General features: G+C 36.9%; 3 protein-coding genes across 3 annotated transcripts; 2 read left to right on the forward strand and 1 right to left on the reverse strand.

Moving 5' to 3' along the window:
- Positions 1-44: 44 nt before the first annotated feature.
- Positions 45-1,197, forward strand: Bm10753 (Uncharacterized protein; the record flags this gene model as incomplete). Its single annotated transcript, XM_043082780.1, has 3 exons — positions 45-106; positions 777-999; positions 1,075-1,197. The coding sequence occupies 3 exons, from the start codon at positions 45-47 to the stop codon at positions 1,195-1,197; spliced, it is 408 nt and encodes a 135-aa protein (XP_042938714.1).
- Positions 1,198-4,345: 3,148 nt separating this feature from the next.
- On the forward strand, positions 4,346-5,420 carry Bm10754 (Uncharacterized protein; the record flags this gene model as incomplete). The annotated part of the gene is made up of 2 exons (XM_043082781.1): positions 4,346-4,551; positions 5,345-5,420. The coding sequence occupies 2 exons, from the start codon at positions 4,346-4,348 to the stop codon at positions 5,418-5,420; spliced, it is 282 nt and encodes a 93-aa protein (XP_042938715.1).
- Positions 5,421-8,835: 3,415 nt separating this feature from the next.
- Bm6740 (Uncharacterized protein) lies at positions 8,836-14,024 on the reverse strand (the record flags this gene model as incomplete). The annotated part of the gene is made up of 14 exons (XM_043082782.1): positions 8,836-9,099; positions 9,600-9,731; positions 10,154-10,318; positions 10,467-10,711; positions 11,035-11,162; positions 11,327-11,429; positions 11,654-11,747; positions 12,011-12,126; positions 12,337-12,465; positions 12,547-12,850; positions 12,961-13,142; positions 13,289-13,427; positions 13,669-13,779; positions 13,917-14,024. The coding sequence occupies 14 exons, from the start codon at positions 14,022-14,024 to the stop codon at positions 8,836-8,838; spliced, it is 2,220 nt and encodes a 739-aa protein (XP_042938716.1).
- Between the last annotated feature and the right edge of the window lie 141 nt (positions 14,025-14,165).

Raw genomic sequence — 14,165 nt, forward strand, 5'->3', positions numbered from 1 at the left:
AGAGGCCATGGAGTGTGACACTGCAATTACCACCAACGTAGCAGATGAGCTCGAAACGGCGCAGTATTTCATCTACCGAATGTTCAATGAGCGCATCAGAAAACGAGTATGTAATCAGTTATTCTAAAACCTTTCATGTGTTAGTCACAGTATACATCTTTTTCGTATACGTATTAAACGTGATACGTGTAACTAACAGCAAACTATCTTCGTTTTGCAACGTGGATGGAAACAAATTGAATGTAAGTAACAATTGAAGAGGGAAACAATCGGAACAAATGGTAGAGATGTGTCTTCCCATGCAGTGAAGCACTGACGGATCTCTTTTCTAACATTGTTGGCTAGATTAAATGTTTCAGATGAAACAGTGAAGTGTCATTTTTATAAAAATAAGCCTCAAAGAATATTTTCAGAAAGTTGGCTAAAAGGAAGCACTGAAATTGGAAAAGACAACAAGTTAGCAGTAAAGTGAATGTAGCAAAAAGGTTCGCTGGTCAACAACTGCTGTATTTCAAGATCAGAAGCAATGCTCTTTTTCCTGTTCACGAGAACTTCATACGAGTAAGAAATAAAAAGAGCACATCAAAATTTCAAGAAGATTAAACTGACTACAATTTAAATAAACTTACAAATTTTCAAAACAACACATAAGCGAAATTTGAATTGTGCAAACAAATATTTCATCACTATTAAATAGATAACACAACGATTCTCTCCAAGGTGAAAAGAGTTGCTAGTGCTATAAGGTTACGTAGAATGAGTCACTACTGATTCAGGTATGTAAACGTCACACGATGCATAGAAACACGTGACAGTTGTAATACGTCAAAATATGGCTCATTCTTGAATAAGAAAAAAAAAACACGGAGACCAGAAGAGGGACTATTTAGCTGGCAGACTGACAGGACAGGAAAAGAGGAATGCATCTCAGGGAGGAGAGATGAAATTTTGGAAACAATCAATGGAATTACACAGCACAAGCACGTCACACTCCCGAAGGTAAGTACTGTTTGAGTGTGTGTTGAAAGTACACAAGCGGTGAGGGAGTGTCGGCTACCTTATGGGAATTTGCAGATATTTCTGAAGAAACAGAAACAGACTTCTCGAGAATCGCTCTTCTTTCTTCTTCCAGGGCATCCTGAACCTGTGGATCCTTTGTCTTACTTCACACTTTCAACCGAATTGAAGGAAATCTGACCAGAAGTTGGTTAGTTTGTCGCTAACGGTCAAACTTATTCATCCACATATATATAACTTATATCTACTTATCTACCATTTATCAACATATAATTTTTTTGCACCCTTAACTGACCACAACATTCACACTGACCAAATCCTTACAACACTGCACTGAATTCAGAGTTGATAACACTATTCTGATGACATTCTCGGCTTGCATTACATTCACCGTTACCTGCCATAAACTTTTGCCATAAATCTATCCATTTTCCGATATTTCCCACTTTCAATAGTCGACTGGAGCATTCCCGCCACTCATATATTGAGCAGTACATTTGGAACTGCCACTAACGACTGTGTTGTCTCTTGGCTGTCCAGCAAGATCATTTCTAGTAGCGTAAGTTAACATCTCGGGATCAACATGGCAGTGACACGACAATAAGAGGTAACGATCATTACAGTCCATAATGTCATCTCTCTCTCAGTTTCGAAGGTTGGAGGTAACACGGATTTCCTCTTTCTTTTCCTTTGAAACAGTAAATGGAAAGGTAAAAAGCTTCGAATATGTTGAATTCATTGTCAAATCATTCGATGCATTCTCGATTCGCCATGCAACCAGAAACAGATCAAAAGACAGCGTCACGCAACATTCTTCGTGCAAGTCATCAATGACAATCATTAGTGTTGTCATCTGTACTGTCGTAGGTTTATCATAAAAAAGCTTTCGAGATAAAATGGACGCTATTACAACATCAAAGGAGCAAATCGAGGAATACCACCAACCGAATGACTCACTGGTGACTGCCGGTCGGTCACTCATGGCAAAGTGGCTTTTTAACTATGCTTAAGCAAGAAGAACAAAACATGCACTTTACACCGATGAAAATTTCACACTGATTTAGCTCGAAGAAGTGAAAAGAACTATCAGACGTTACGACTTATTTTTGGAACATACGACAAGTCTTGCACTAACTACCTCTCCAACGTGTCACACGACTTATTTTTGGAACATACGACAAGTCTTGCACTAACTACCTCTCCAACGTGTCACACGACTTATTTTTGGAACATACGACAAGTCTTGCACTAACTACCTCTCCAACGTGTCACACGACTTATTTTTGGAACATACGACAAGTCTTGCACTAACTACCTCTCCAACGTGTCACACGACTTATTTTTGGAACATACGACAAGTCTTGCACTAACTACCTCTCCAACGTGTCACACGACTTATTTTTGGAACATACGACAAGTCTTGCACTAACTACCTCTCCAACGTGTCACACGACTTATTTCTGGAACATACGACAAGTCTTGCACTAACTACCTCTCCAACGTGTCACACGACTTATTTCTGGAACATACGACAAGTCTTGCACTAACTACCTCTCCAACGTGTCACACGACTTATTTCTGGAACATACGACAAGTCTTGCACTAACTACCTCTCCAACGTGTCACACGACTTATTTTTGGAACATACGACAAGTCTTGCACTAACTACCTCTCCAACGTGTCACACGACTTATTTTTGGAACATACGACAAGTCTTGCACTAACTACCTCTCCAACGTGTCACACGACTTATTTTTGGAACATACGACAAGTCTTGCACTAACTACCTCTCCAACGTGTCACACGACTTATTTCTGGAACATACGACGAGTCTTGCACTAACTACCTCTCCAACGTGTCACACGACTTATTTCTGGAACATACGACGAGTCTTGCACTAACTACCTCTCCAACGTGTCACACGACTTATTTCTGGAACATACGACGAGTCTTGCACTAACTACCTCTCCAACGTGTCACACGACTTATTTCTGGAACATACGACGAGTCTTGCACTAACTACCTCTCCAACGTGTCACACGACTTATTTCTGGAACATACGACGAGTCTTGCACTAACTACCTCTCCAACGTGTCACACGACTTATTTCCAAACAATGAGTTAACATGCAGGAAAGGATGCTTACTCATCAAGCGTAAAGCAACACGCGTATTATCATTTCAACTGTCGCTTTCTGAGAATAATATTAGCAGAGGAAAGGCTGTCTAACTTGAGGGACTGTCCACTCTCACCTGCATGACACGACGAGTTTGCTGAAAGAGAGATGGCATGCAATTGCTTTTTGTTTTACTTTGGTACGTCTACTGCTTTAATTACCTAAGTCATTTGTCATAAATTTGTCAGTTTTATATCCCGGTTCAAAGACAGAGTGATAGGACTACGAAATCCTGGAATCAATCCGATCGCTGCAAGAAGCATCAGTCGAAAAATCCGGTTGGAATATGAAGTGAGATAAGTGACAGATAAGGGCCACAACTGCCCAACGGCTAGATCAGTAAGTTGACATTTAACTCGGTGATAGGAACTGAAATAACTCAGCAAACAAACAAGCAAATGGATGAATAAGCAGCAGCTGCGTAAATAATCAAATAAGGTTGAAGTGCAGCAACACAACCCTACCTTTATACTTCCTGACCTTCTCTGCTCTGTACTGATGAAGAGAGGAGGAATGCGGGAAGGAACAAATATCGATTAAAATATTTTCACGAAATGAAATGACGTTCCTGTGTAACAGTTAGGAAGAAGAAAGGAAGACCGAAATGCTAGTGGCAGTTAAGTACGGCCAATTATAAAGTAGTACTTTGGATGGATGATGGAAGTGTTGTCGGAGTAGCAGCATCAATCAATTTAATCCAATCAAAAGATCTGATCGAGTTTGATCGATTCAGTGGGTTTCATTGGCACAACACACTACAACCCAGCACATTCGTCATCACTCATTTCGATATTATGCTTTTCCGCTCAACCCGCTGTCAGCAAACCGCTGATATAATTAATACTCATCATATTCCTTTTTGCTCACACAAATGAAGGACGGTTACCTTCCCTCGACCAAACAGTCATTTGTCCTTGCTGTGTGACCCTGATGACCTTATTGTGAGGGCAGAAGGATGGGCACACCAATACAAACACACTCTCTTTCGACCAGAACTTGATCATCCACTGTTCTCAATTCTATGTCATATCAGCTATGTTTGTCATCGAGTGCTATCATTTTTCCCTTTCCACTCTCCGCCCAAAAAAGAAATCGAAAATATCGAAAACTAGTATGTGAAGCATTTCTGAGTACAGATATCAACAAGAGTTGATGCCACCTGTGAATGCTACAGATAAAGGATTGCCCGGTAAGACTACCAGTTCCAGCCTTGAAGCCATTCATGCTCCAAGAGCTTCCTGGCCGGAGATACTTGAGACAGTGTCTCACCTGCGTCGTCTACCCCCAGTACCGGACAAGAGGATAATCGGATGGGTTAGCGATAAGCTACTGCTGCTGTTGAGAAGAGGATCGTGTAGGTCAAACAATTGAAACCGACAAAAAGTTCGAAATCTGTGGTCTAATTGACTAGCGTAGAGTGAATGATAATTAATTAGCTGAAAAACCTTGCTACCTACTCTCTTATCTCTCACTTCATTTTAATGCGACAGCACTACAGTTCTAGGTTGATTCTTAGTTCATCAAATTACCATGATGAAATAAACTTTGCACCACTTATCATTTAAATGAAAGCTTATGTTTTCTTGCAATGTGAACATGAAATCTTCAAAGAAAGAAATGTAAATATATACTGTCTCTTCTAAAAGCATACATTATTGAACTATTCAAAAAAAAGAGGAAGTAAAAGATATACTGCAATGAGCTCTAGCCAAATTGAGGATTGGACAAAAGACAAAAGATGGTGACACATAGTCAAGGACTAGAAAATTTCTTATAAAGTCGCATATAGCTTCTCTCTTTATAATGCGAGTGGAAGTGAGTTCGCACTACTGATCACCGACTGGACAGATCCAGAGATTTTGAGAAATGATGACAAATAACAATTTGTTGGAAAATGACAGTACCTCGTCTTACCGACAATGAGGTCAACAATTCAACATTTACGGTTCAATGTTCCATCTTCCCTTCAATCATTCAGTGTTCAAAAGATAGGATTTTCCAGCAATTTGAGGACAGATTAGTTTTGCGCGAAACATAAAGTAGCACTTCTGAGAGCGTTTCTTGAAATCTCTACCAGTCACTTTCCTGCTATTGTGGAGGGAAGGGAAGTAGGCAAATACAGGAAATGTTTCGTTTAACAAAACACTGAAGAATGGGCGATGACGATGATGATGGTGATAATAATGATAATGATAATGATAATGATAATGATGATGATGATGAATAAATGTGAGAGGAGAAACAGGTAGCAGAAAAGAGACCGTCCAAAAATGAAAGTGGAACCACCTTTCCGAGATTCTCCACAGCCCTTCCTCACCCATCAGGTGTACCTCAGGTGGTACCTCGGACCGAACCCAACATGGTAAGCGAAAAGTTAATCGACGACCTGTCCGCCTGCTTGCAAATGTCACTCCATATTCTGCATACCGACTGTCTCTCTCTGTCTCTCTCTGCATATATGCCAGAGAGCATTATGTACACTGAATTTTGTGAATTGAATGAATGTCTCTCTCTCCGACCAACCCGACCCGACGGCCTTATTTTCCTGACAGAATCAGAACCAGTTATCGCTACTGATTACTGCCATTATCATCAATAGCACCAGTGCTTCGAAAAATCACCACTGTCACCTCACTGTCGCCAGCATCACATCGTAGAGAAAAAGGCTCATAAAAAGAAGGCTCTCGAGTGTCACTCTCGAGTTCCTTCAAAATCTGTCTATCGTATCGGGTTCTCGAGTTCCTTCAAAATCTATCTGTCATATCAAAATCATATCGGCTTTTAAGCTGAAGATTTCGAGGACTTTATTTTTTTACAGGGATCAAATCATTATTATTACACATCTAACAACTGAAAGATCCCTTTCTTTTAAATCAGCAAAATCATTGGTAAGAGACGGATGTGAAATCGTACCATTGCACTGTTACCTAAAATTTCCCGAACAGTAATTCACTTCTGAAATGACGTAGCCTGGAATTTTTCTATTTTGTCCATTCATTATTATTCGTGCTTTGAACGTATCATTACACCTTACTAATTTCCTTGAAGCCAACGGAACAAATCACTCGTACGTTAGGTCATCACGTGAGCGCGTCAAAATTCACTAAAGACAATAATGAACATTAGAATGTCAATGTAAGCGATGAAAATGTAGAAATATTTGACAGCTGAGCAATGTAGAAAAGTGCTGGCAGAAAAATGTGAGGAAGAGGGAAAGTAGCGAACAACCGTGCATGTTTCTGAGAGTGATCAGATGCAGTTAAGTTGACTCGAACGAGTCGAGCCAAGTCGAATTGAGCCAAGCCGAGAATTACCTGTCACGGCAAATGACACTTTTCATTACCATCATCACATAGCTGGTTCATGTCACATCACACACACACACACACGTATGTATAATCACGCGGATACGTCAACGAAACGAAATACATCCGTCTTCTTCACTTAGTGCTTAGCAGCTAACCTCAACATTGTTCTTGTCTTCTCTAAGCATTAATTGATCATTATGATTCGAGATCCGCCTGTCGGGCAAATATTTCGTTAAATGCGAGAAAAGAAGAGACTGCACTCACTGTTTGCAGTTGATTTTACTTTACGGAAAGCAGATCTCGGATTTAGCCGGATTGTTCAACGGCGCTACCAAATAGCTAATTTCTGATATCACATGGAGTGACAGGGAACAATACGGGTAAATGGATGATTTGAGAGAAATACTGCGGGAAATGAAATAACTCTGTTGGATTTATTCATGCATGCATCCCCGTTATTTACAGCGGGATAGGAGATGATAATAGGAGAGGACACACCTGGCAGGTTGCTCATAGCAACCTTCAAGCGATGCCGAACAAACCACAAACATCCACTTTTCAGCTTATTCCAGAAAATTGTCTGAGATATAATTCGAGATAGGAAGGTTGGAACAGAGAAAGAAAGGAAGAGAGTGAATCTGCACAAATGGCAAAGTTTAATTCCAAATCGTTGCTGCGTCCGGTAGTTCGGCGAAGGGTTTTCAGCAGGAACTGACGTACTTGACCTGACCGGAGATGTTTTCATTAATCGAGGAGTAAAGCAGGCCTAGGCTCAGCTCAGACTGCTCATGTAATGTGGCAACAGCTGCGGAAGTTAAGATGAGATAGAGAAGTGAGAGATCAATTGAAATGCTGCTAACATGACCCGAAAGCTGAACTTTTCAAATTTCAGCTGTATATAAAAGCAACTGTAGGAAAATATTACTGAAAATAGCTGCTAAAATTGTGAAAGATGACAATTTATGAGTAATTTTAGCATTCTGTAGATCTCATGAATTCTCCAACATTTCAAGACAGAGCCATTTCTCGAACTGAAAATGCTTTCCAAAACGAACAACCTGAAATGTCCGGTAGCAGTGATGATAGACTGCTTTTCATGCTGTCGTAAGTAAAGAGAGTTGTTTTCATCAGTAACGAATTCGTCAAGAAAGCAATAGGAGATTTCCGTGTAAAAGATGATCAGTGAACAGAAAATTGTAGTGTAAGACGGAGAAGTACTGAGATCAATAACAATGGAGTATTAATTTCCCACCTGACAGCTCCCATCTAATTTGGTCTTCATTGAGGTAGGAGTTCCTTCTGCTGTCTCTATTCTTAGTCCTCAGTAAGGAGTAATTGATTTCACTGTCCTTAATGAGCTTTCTAAAATTGCGGAAAGCCTTTAGCCGCCATATAAGCAACTCTAATACCACATAAGCAATCATCATGATGTCCAAGGGAAAGGGACAAAGCTCGTAAGAGAGAAATAAATCTCTTTCGTTCTTTTATTCCGGTTCAATTCTTACACTGTGTATGTCCCCACTCCTCCGATATGGCTTAATACCAGTGATATAGCGAGTTTAGAACCACCCAAGCACCACTGAGGAACCTAGTCTCCAGTCCTGCTACAGATCTCTTCCTTTATCTTACTGTCCCATTTTACTTTACTCCGAATAGTCGATGATTTACTCAGTTCACTTTAAAACCAATACTATGACGGAGCACACACTATTATCGCCTTTTCGTTGATTTTGTTCTGAACCACACTGCACCGTACCCTCTTACAAGACCGGATCAAACTGCATTATTTCACTTGCCAACAGCTCTTCAATTAACAAATAAGAGTAATTCTTCCGTCAATAACAACCAAAACTTGACAATCTTGTAACTGTAACAACCTTCCATTCTCGATATGGATTTCAACACAACTGAATTCATTCAATTCAGTGAATAACCTAGACTTCAATGATTATAGATTATCCACTTTATGCGAAACTACTTACGATAATGATAAAGGAGAGCGATCATCGACTGGTGATACGATCCTTCCCAGTGAATGAGTGATCATCAAAGATCAACACTAATGAGTGTAAAGAAAGGAATTTTTTAATAAATACCTTTCAGAATAACCTTTCAACATCATAGGTTTTCTGAAAAATGAAAATCGGACGCTTTTAATTGCTGGTCGTCTTCATGATTCACATCTAATTGTGCAGAGCTCAGCATTTTTAATATTATGATTGGCAACAAAGTGAGAAGGACCATACGAATTTACATCAGAAATTTTCATTTCAAATTCCCAAACAACGAAGAAAAAATCTAACAATATAATAAAACTTAATGAAGACAATTGTATCAAAGAGGATTACTATCCCAAATACTCTCAATAAACTCAATTTTTGACATAAGCAATTTGTTATCAATATTTTTCTGAGGTTTTTTTAAAGCCATATGAATAAACACTTGAAGGCCATCTGCAAAAAACTTGTGTTGTGGTGAATTGACTACATGCTGGAACATCTCCAATAAGGCCTGATGCGTACTTCGAACCAGCACAGTCGATAAAATGCCTCGCACGAACTGAGTTGTTATTTTATCAATGACACCAAATTCGATTATCTGAAGCAAACATTCAATATTTGAGTCCCATCTTCTCATTTTCTGGATCTCGCTATATCAAAGGTAGAATAGATAAGAGATTTTTTTTCTTTTTGAAGAGCTTGCAGTCAGACCTCACTTTTCAATCACCCAAATGTTTTCATCAGCATAATATTTGACTAACAAATTTCAGCTATTGATAACCGCGCTCCAAACTATCAAGGAATTGCCTTTACACTTCATACAGTGGTCATTTGGAAAACAATGATTAAATATTTTAAATCACATCTCCTTCAAGAACCATCAGATCTAATTCCATGCAGACTTACCACGTTTGATAAAATGATTTCAAACATTTAATTCATCATTCATCTTTGCATCACTCTCAACAGTACGCGATTTTTTTCATTCTTTAATAAACTCAGGAAAAAAAATCCATGCGTGTATTAATTTATTTCCACAATATTGTATTAGAAATAATATGCGAAGATCGTTAAAGATAACATATAAATACAAACTACCTTTAGTAAGGTAATCCCAATTGATCGTTTAATCATTAGATCAATGATAAGCAATGCTAAATTTTCACGCTGCAATTCACTTATCTGTGATAAAACTTTGATCCGATCCCACAATGCGTACTGTGTAGTAAGCTGAAAGAAACCTTTCCTAATTTTAAGTCTATGGATCTTTGACCAAAATGTTTTCGAAATGCAAAATCTTGTGCACAAAAACCTACAACTTATTTCAAATCAAGTATAGCTTGTTTAAAAAAATTCTCGGACAAAAGTTCAGTGCAAAATTCGTTACCAGAGCAACAAAATTTGTTGTCTATTAAAAGGTCCGAAAAACATGTAACCTTTCCGCAAACAGTGCTCAAAAATATATAGAATTCGGAAGATTTTTCCCAATAACCAGCATTGAATTACTTATATTTGAATTAATTCTTTATGACTAAATATTTATAGTTCTGAATAAGAAATGCCCCTAAGTGCAACCACTGTTTTATAGATTTTCAGAAAAAGATTTAACAGACAAACGTATACTGGTCCATTAAAATGATAGGAAAAGCTACCTTGAAACGTTTGTGATAACAGCACAGACGATCGATAATAGCAGCATAAAATGCATTATAAGTAGTCTCTAGTAACGCGCAATGAACACAGATGTGCACTATTTCCCTTTCCTGCTGTCCCTTGAAAGAAAGTCTCAGCAGTTTCTCAAATGCATCCATTTCATTCTGAAATTGGAATGGTTTACAGTTTGAAGATAATTTAAATAGTAGGAAGATTGGTTTAAGGTTGTACATATGCAAATCTGGAAGGCAGTAAGAATTTAATTAGATGATAAATGAAATCAATATATGATAGAAAAGATTGAAGGTTTACCGTTGAAGACATGATAGTGCAAAAAATGTCACGCCTAATCGCTGTATTCATTTTGGCTCTTTTCGCAAGTTGCAGTAAAGATGCACTGAATTTTAAAGTTTGTCCAATGAATTTCTCATCAGTTTTGTTTACCGGCACTGAAGCAGTTGGAAACCAGGCTGAACCAACAAGCCACCAACGTCCACGTTCGTCTATGTGCATTATGTCATCTACACTCATTGGCAACTCTTTTTCCTTGTCCAATTCTTTAATGCAATAATTCAAGTGGCCCATTTTATATAATTTTTTTACTCCTTTGCATTTGCATTCGTTCTATCACCTTACATACTTAAAATCTTGCTCACATCTGATACTTTGTTCATTTCAATGTTAAAGTCGAGTATTATATATGGAGTTGATTGTTCTAGTAATTATTAATAAATTAAAATTAATAAATAAAAAGTTAATAAATTTTCGATAAAACAAATGACAAAACAAATACAGTCACTAAAAGTCACTACAATTTTCAAAACATGCAATTTTGTGGATCGTCAGCAGTAAGCACGGTAAACGATATAACGATACATACTTCTTGTTAATCCGCGGAAAATATTCACGTAATGAGAATGCATTGCAGAATCTACTATATCCGTAAATTTACGAACATTCGTATTCTTTATTGCGTTGATTTCATCCACAATATAGCGCAATTGGCATCTTGAACAGATAAATACTTTAATCATTCATGCAAGTTTTAATGTAAAATAGAACTCCTGTATCTCATGATTTTTTGATTTTTAGATTCCTGATGATATGAGATAGAGGAAAAGCTTGTCTTCCTTACAAAACGATTAGTGTTAATATTTGATCGAGGTATTTACGTTCTTAGAGATGTTTCTGGAAGATGCAAGAAGAATGACTGTGTTTCTGTTATGCACTTTTGCAAAGCATCCATATCTCTGCTCCTCATAGTATTACCACAATCTATGAAAGAGAAGTTAAAAAATCATAGCTATATTAATCAATTTTTTAATCTGGAGACAGCATAAAATGTAAAGCAATAAGAATAGTCCAAAAGTGAGAGATAAAAATCAAAAGCCAATTTATCCATGTGTTCCTAACCAAAAGATTACATAATAATTCGTAGCAAACCATGGAGAAATTGTCTTTGCATGAAAAATATGTTATTCTTTGAAATACGAACTTACAACTTAAAAGAGCTTTGAAACAGGTAAAACATTTGTCATTGATCTGTTCTCGCAAGTACTGCATAATTTCAGTAATCATGATAACTTTGATGACCTGCAAAAGTAAATAATTAAAATAATGTTTCACCTACAGATTTTTTGTTAACAGGACATTTCAACAATTTACACCTATTTCAATTTATGATCACTAACAAAAAAATCATCAAATGAATATTTTATGCGTCACAAGTATTATTAATAATAACTCGTCATTTGTATATCCCAGTAAATTAGGTTTTTTAAAATATTTCAAAGTCATGATGAAATATTTTGTAAAACTCACAAAAGCAAAGACATAAATTAGTAATAAAACAGCACCTTAAAATTATACAGCTCAGCAAGCAAAACGGTGAGGTTTTCAAGAGATTTACCCTCTGGCAATGCAGCAACTGTTTCCAAAAGTTTCACAATGTAATTCTCGACAAAATATGCTGCTAAAAGGAAATGAAATTTCACATCCTAGAAATCTGAACGAAATAACAATTGGAGCCACCAAAAACCAGTTAAAAAGAGTTTAACTTGAATTTTTAAAATTAAGAACTTTAAATTGAAAATTTCTATCCCAGCTTTATCCTAATTACCACTTCAGACGGCTCTTTTTGTTCAAATACCACTTTGTAAAACTGCTGGAAACAAAAACTTACAAACTTCTACAGAAACTGTTGTATGAATAAGAGCAATAAATACTGCATATTCAATGATGAGACGATCCGGCAAGCGATAACCCACATCAACACTATTTGTAATTTCAAAAAAAAGCAACTGCTTTACTTCTGCAATAGCGGATGTTACAGTGAGCAAATTTATAACAGGTGCAAAAAAGTGGAATTTAATTTTAAAACATCAAACTTTACCATTATGTCCTTTGCGAGCAAATATATCGGAGAACACTTTTACAGCACCCACCAATGTATGTTCATTCAGTCGGTTGATCAGACCTCGCAAAGACTTTTTTAATTTTACATGTTCTTCTGTCTCTAAAAGCCCAGCTTTCTGTTCCAGTTCATTGAGCTTCTCTTTAGCACATGATTTTGAAGATAAAAATTGCCCTGTTTTCTTATTAATGAGACGACCATAAATATCTTCTTCCGAACTCGTGCCAGCATTTTTTTCATCCTCTTTGTTCTCATCGATTTCAGTAACACTATTCTTCTGAATCTGAACACAATTAATCATTGAAATTATTTTCGAGAATCAAGTATGACGACAGACGTCAAAAAACTGATACATTAATGTCATAATTATTCATCATTTAGGCAGAAACAAACTTCTGTAGATGCTGGCAAATCTCTTTTCGGAGTGCACGTTAAAGCACTATTTTCATGCATACTTCCACTGCTGTCTTTGCTCTCTTCATCACTTAACATTCCACTATTATACATATTAGGACAATTGTCTCCGTCAATATTGCTATATTGTAGTGGCTTTGAATCACATATTTCGAGAAGATCTATAAGGGTAACCGAGTTAATAATATAAACTGTGATTTGCACTAAAGCCCTTTTTCGGACAATAAACTTATCTTAAATTCAAGTTAAAATCCAAAAAAAAGTAGGGTGTAACGGTTGTGTTTGACAAGTACAATAAAATACGCACAATCCAATCCTTCGGTGCGGAATACTTTCGGCATGTTTTTGCTTTTCCGTTTATTATAACCGAGGATTCGTTCATAGCGATGAATTTCCATGTCATCTTCATCAATGCCTCTTATAAGTTCTTCTCGCTGTCGTTTCATCTGAACAAAAAGGACTTATAATCAATTAGAAATTTTTTAAATACTATCAGAAACAGAGAAAGATAGGCATAACCAAACATTTAAATTAATTGTGATTTAAGATGGAACAGAACGCATACAACCTGAAGTGCATCACACATAAAAAATATGATAGACGACACCATTAAATTTCATGTATGCATAACACACTGAATTTAATCTCCAACTTCAAACACACAATTTGCACACTAAAAATACTTACACTTTTCTTTCTACGTCTTTTGACATTCTTTTTCTTGGTTTGTACCATTTCAACAACGTCATTTTTCTGGCCACTCATGGGATTTTTCTCTTCCATAATGATATCATCAACCTGCAATAAAAAAGGAAAAAGATAATGATGACTGTAAATGACAATTTATAGGAAGTCAAACATATAAAATGAAAGATCAGAGGAGGAAATGAAGACGGACACAAACGGACACAAAAGAAAACGAAAGAAATATTAACCCTTCTATGAGAATTATATGCAACTCGGCGAAATTTTTTGCTTTCTTTTTTAGTCTTTCTTATCATTTTCCGTTTACATTGGCATAATACATTATCACCAACAGCCATCACGTTTCGAATTTCTTTAGCTAAGCAATACACCTGAAAAAAACCTTAATTAAGGTTTGCTAATTAATGTTATCGATCACTAAATAAAAACGTGGGGTTTATTACCATATACAAGTACATATATGCAGATATTTATAGAAA

Source organism: Brugia malayi (assembly GCF_000002995.4).
Source record: "Brugia malayi strain FR3 genome assembly, contig: Bm_008, whole genome shotgun sequence".
Taxonomy (NCBI): domain Eukaryota; kingdom Metazoa; phylum Nematoda; class Chromadorea; order Rhabditida; family Onchocercidae; genus Brugia; species Brugia malayi.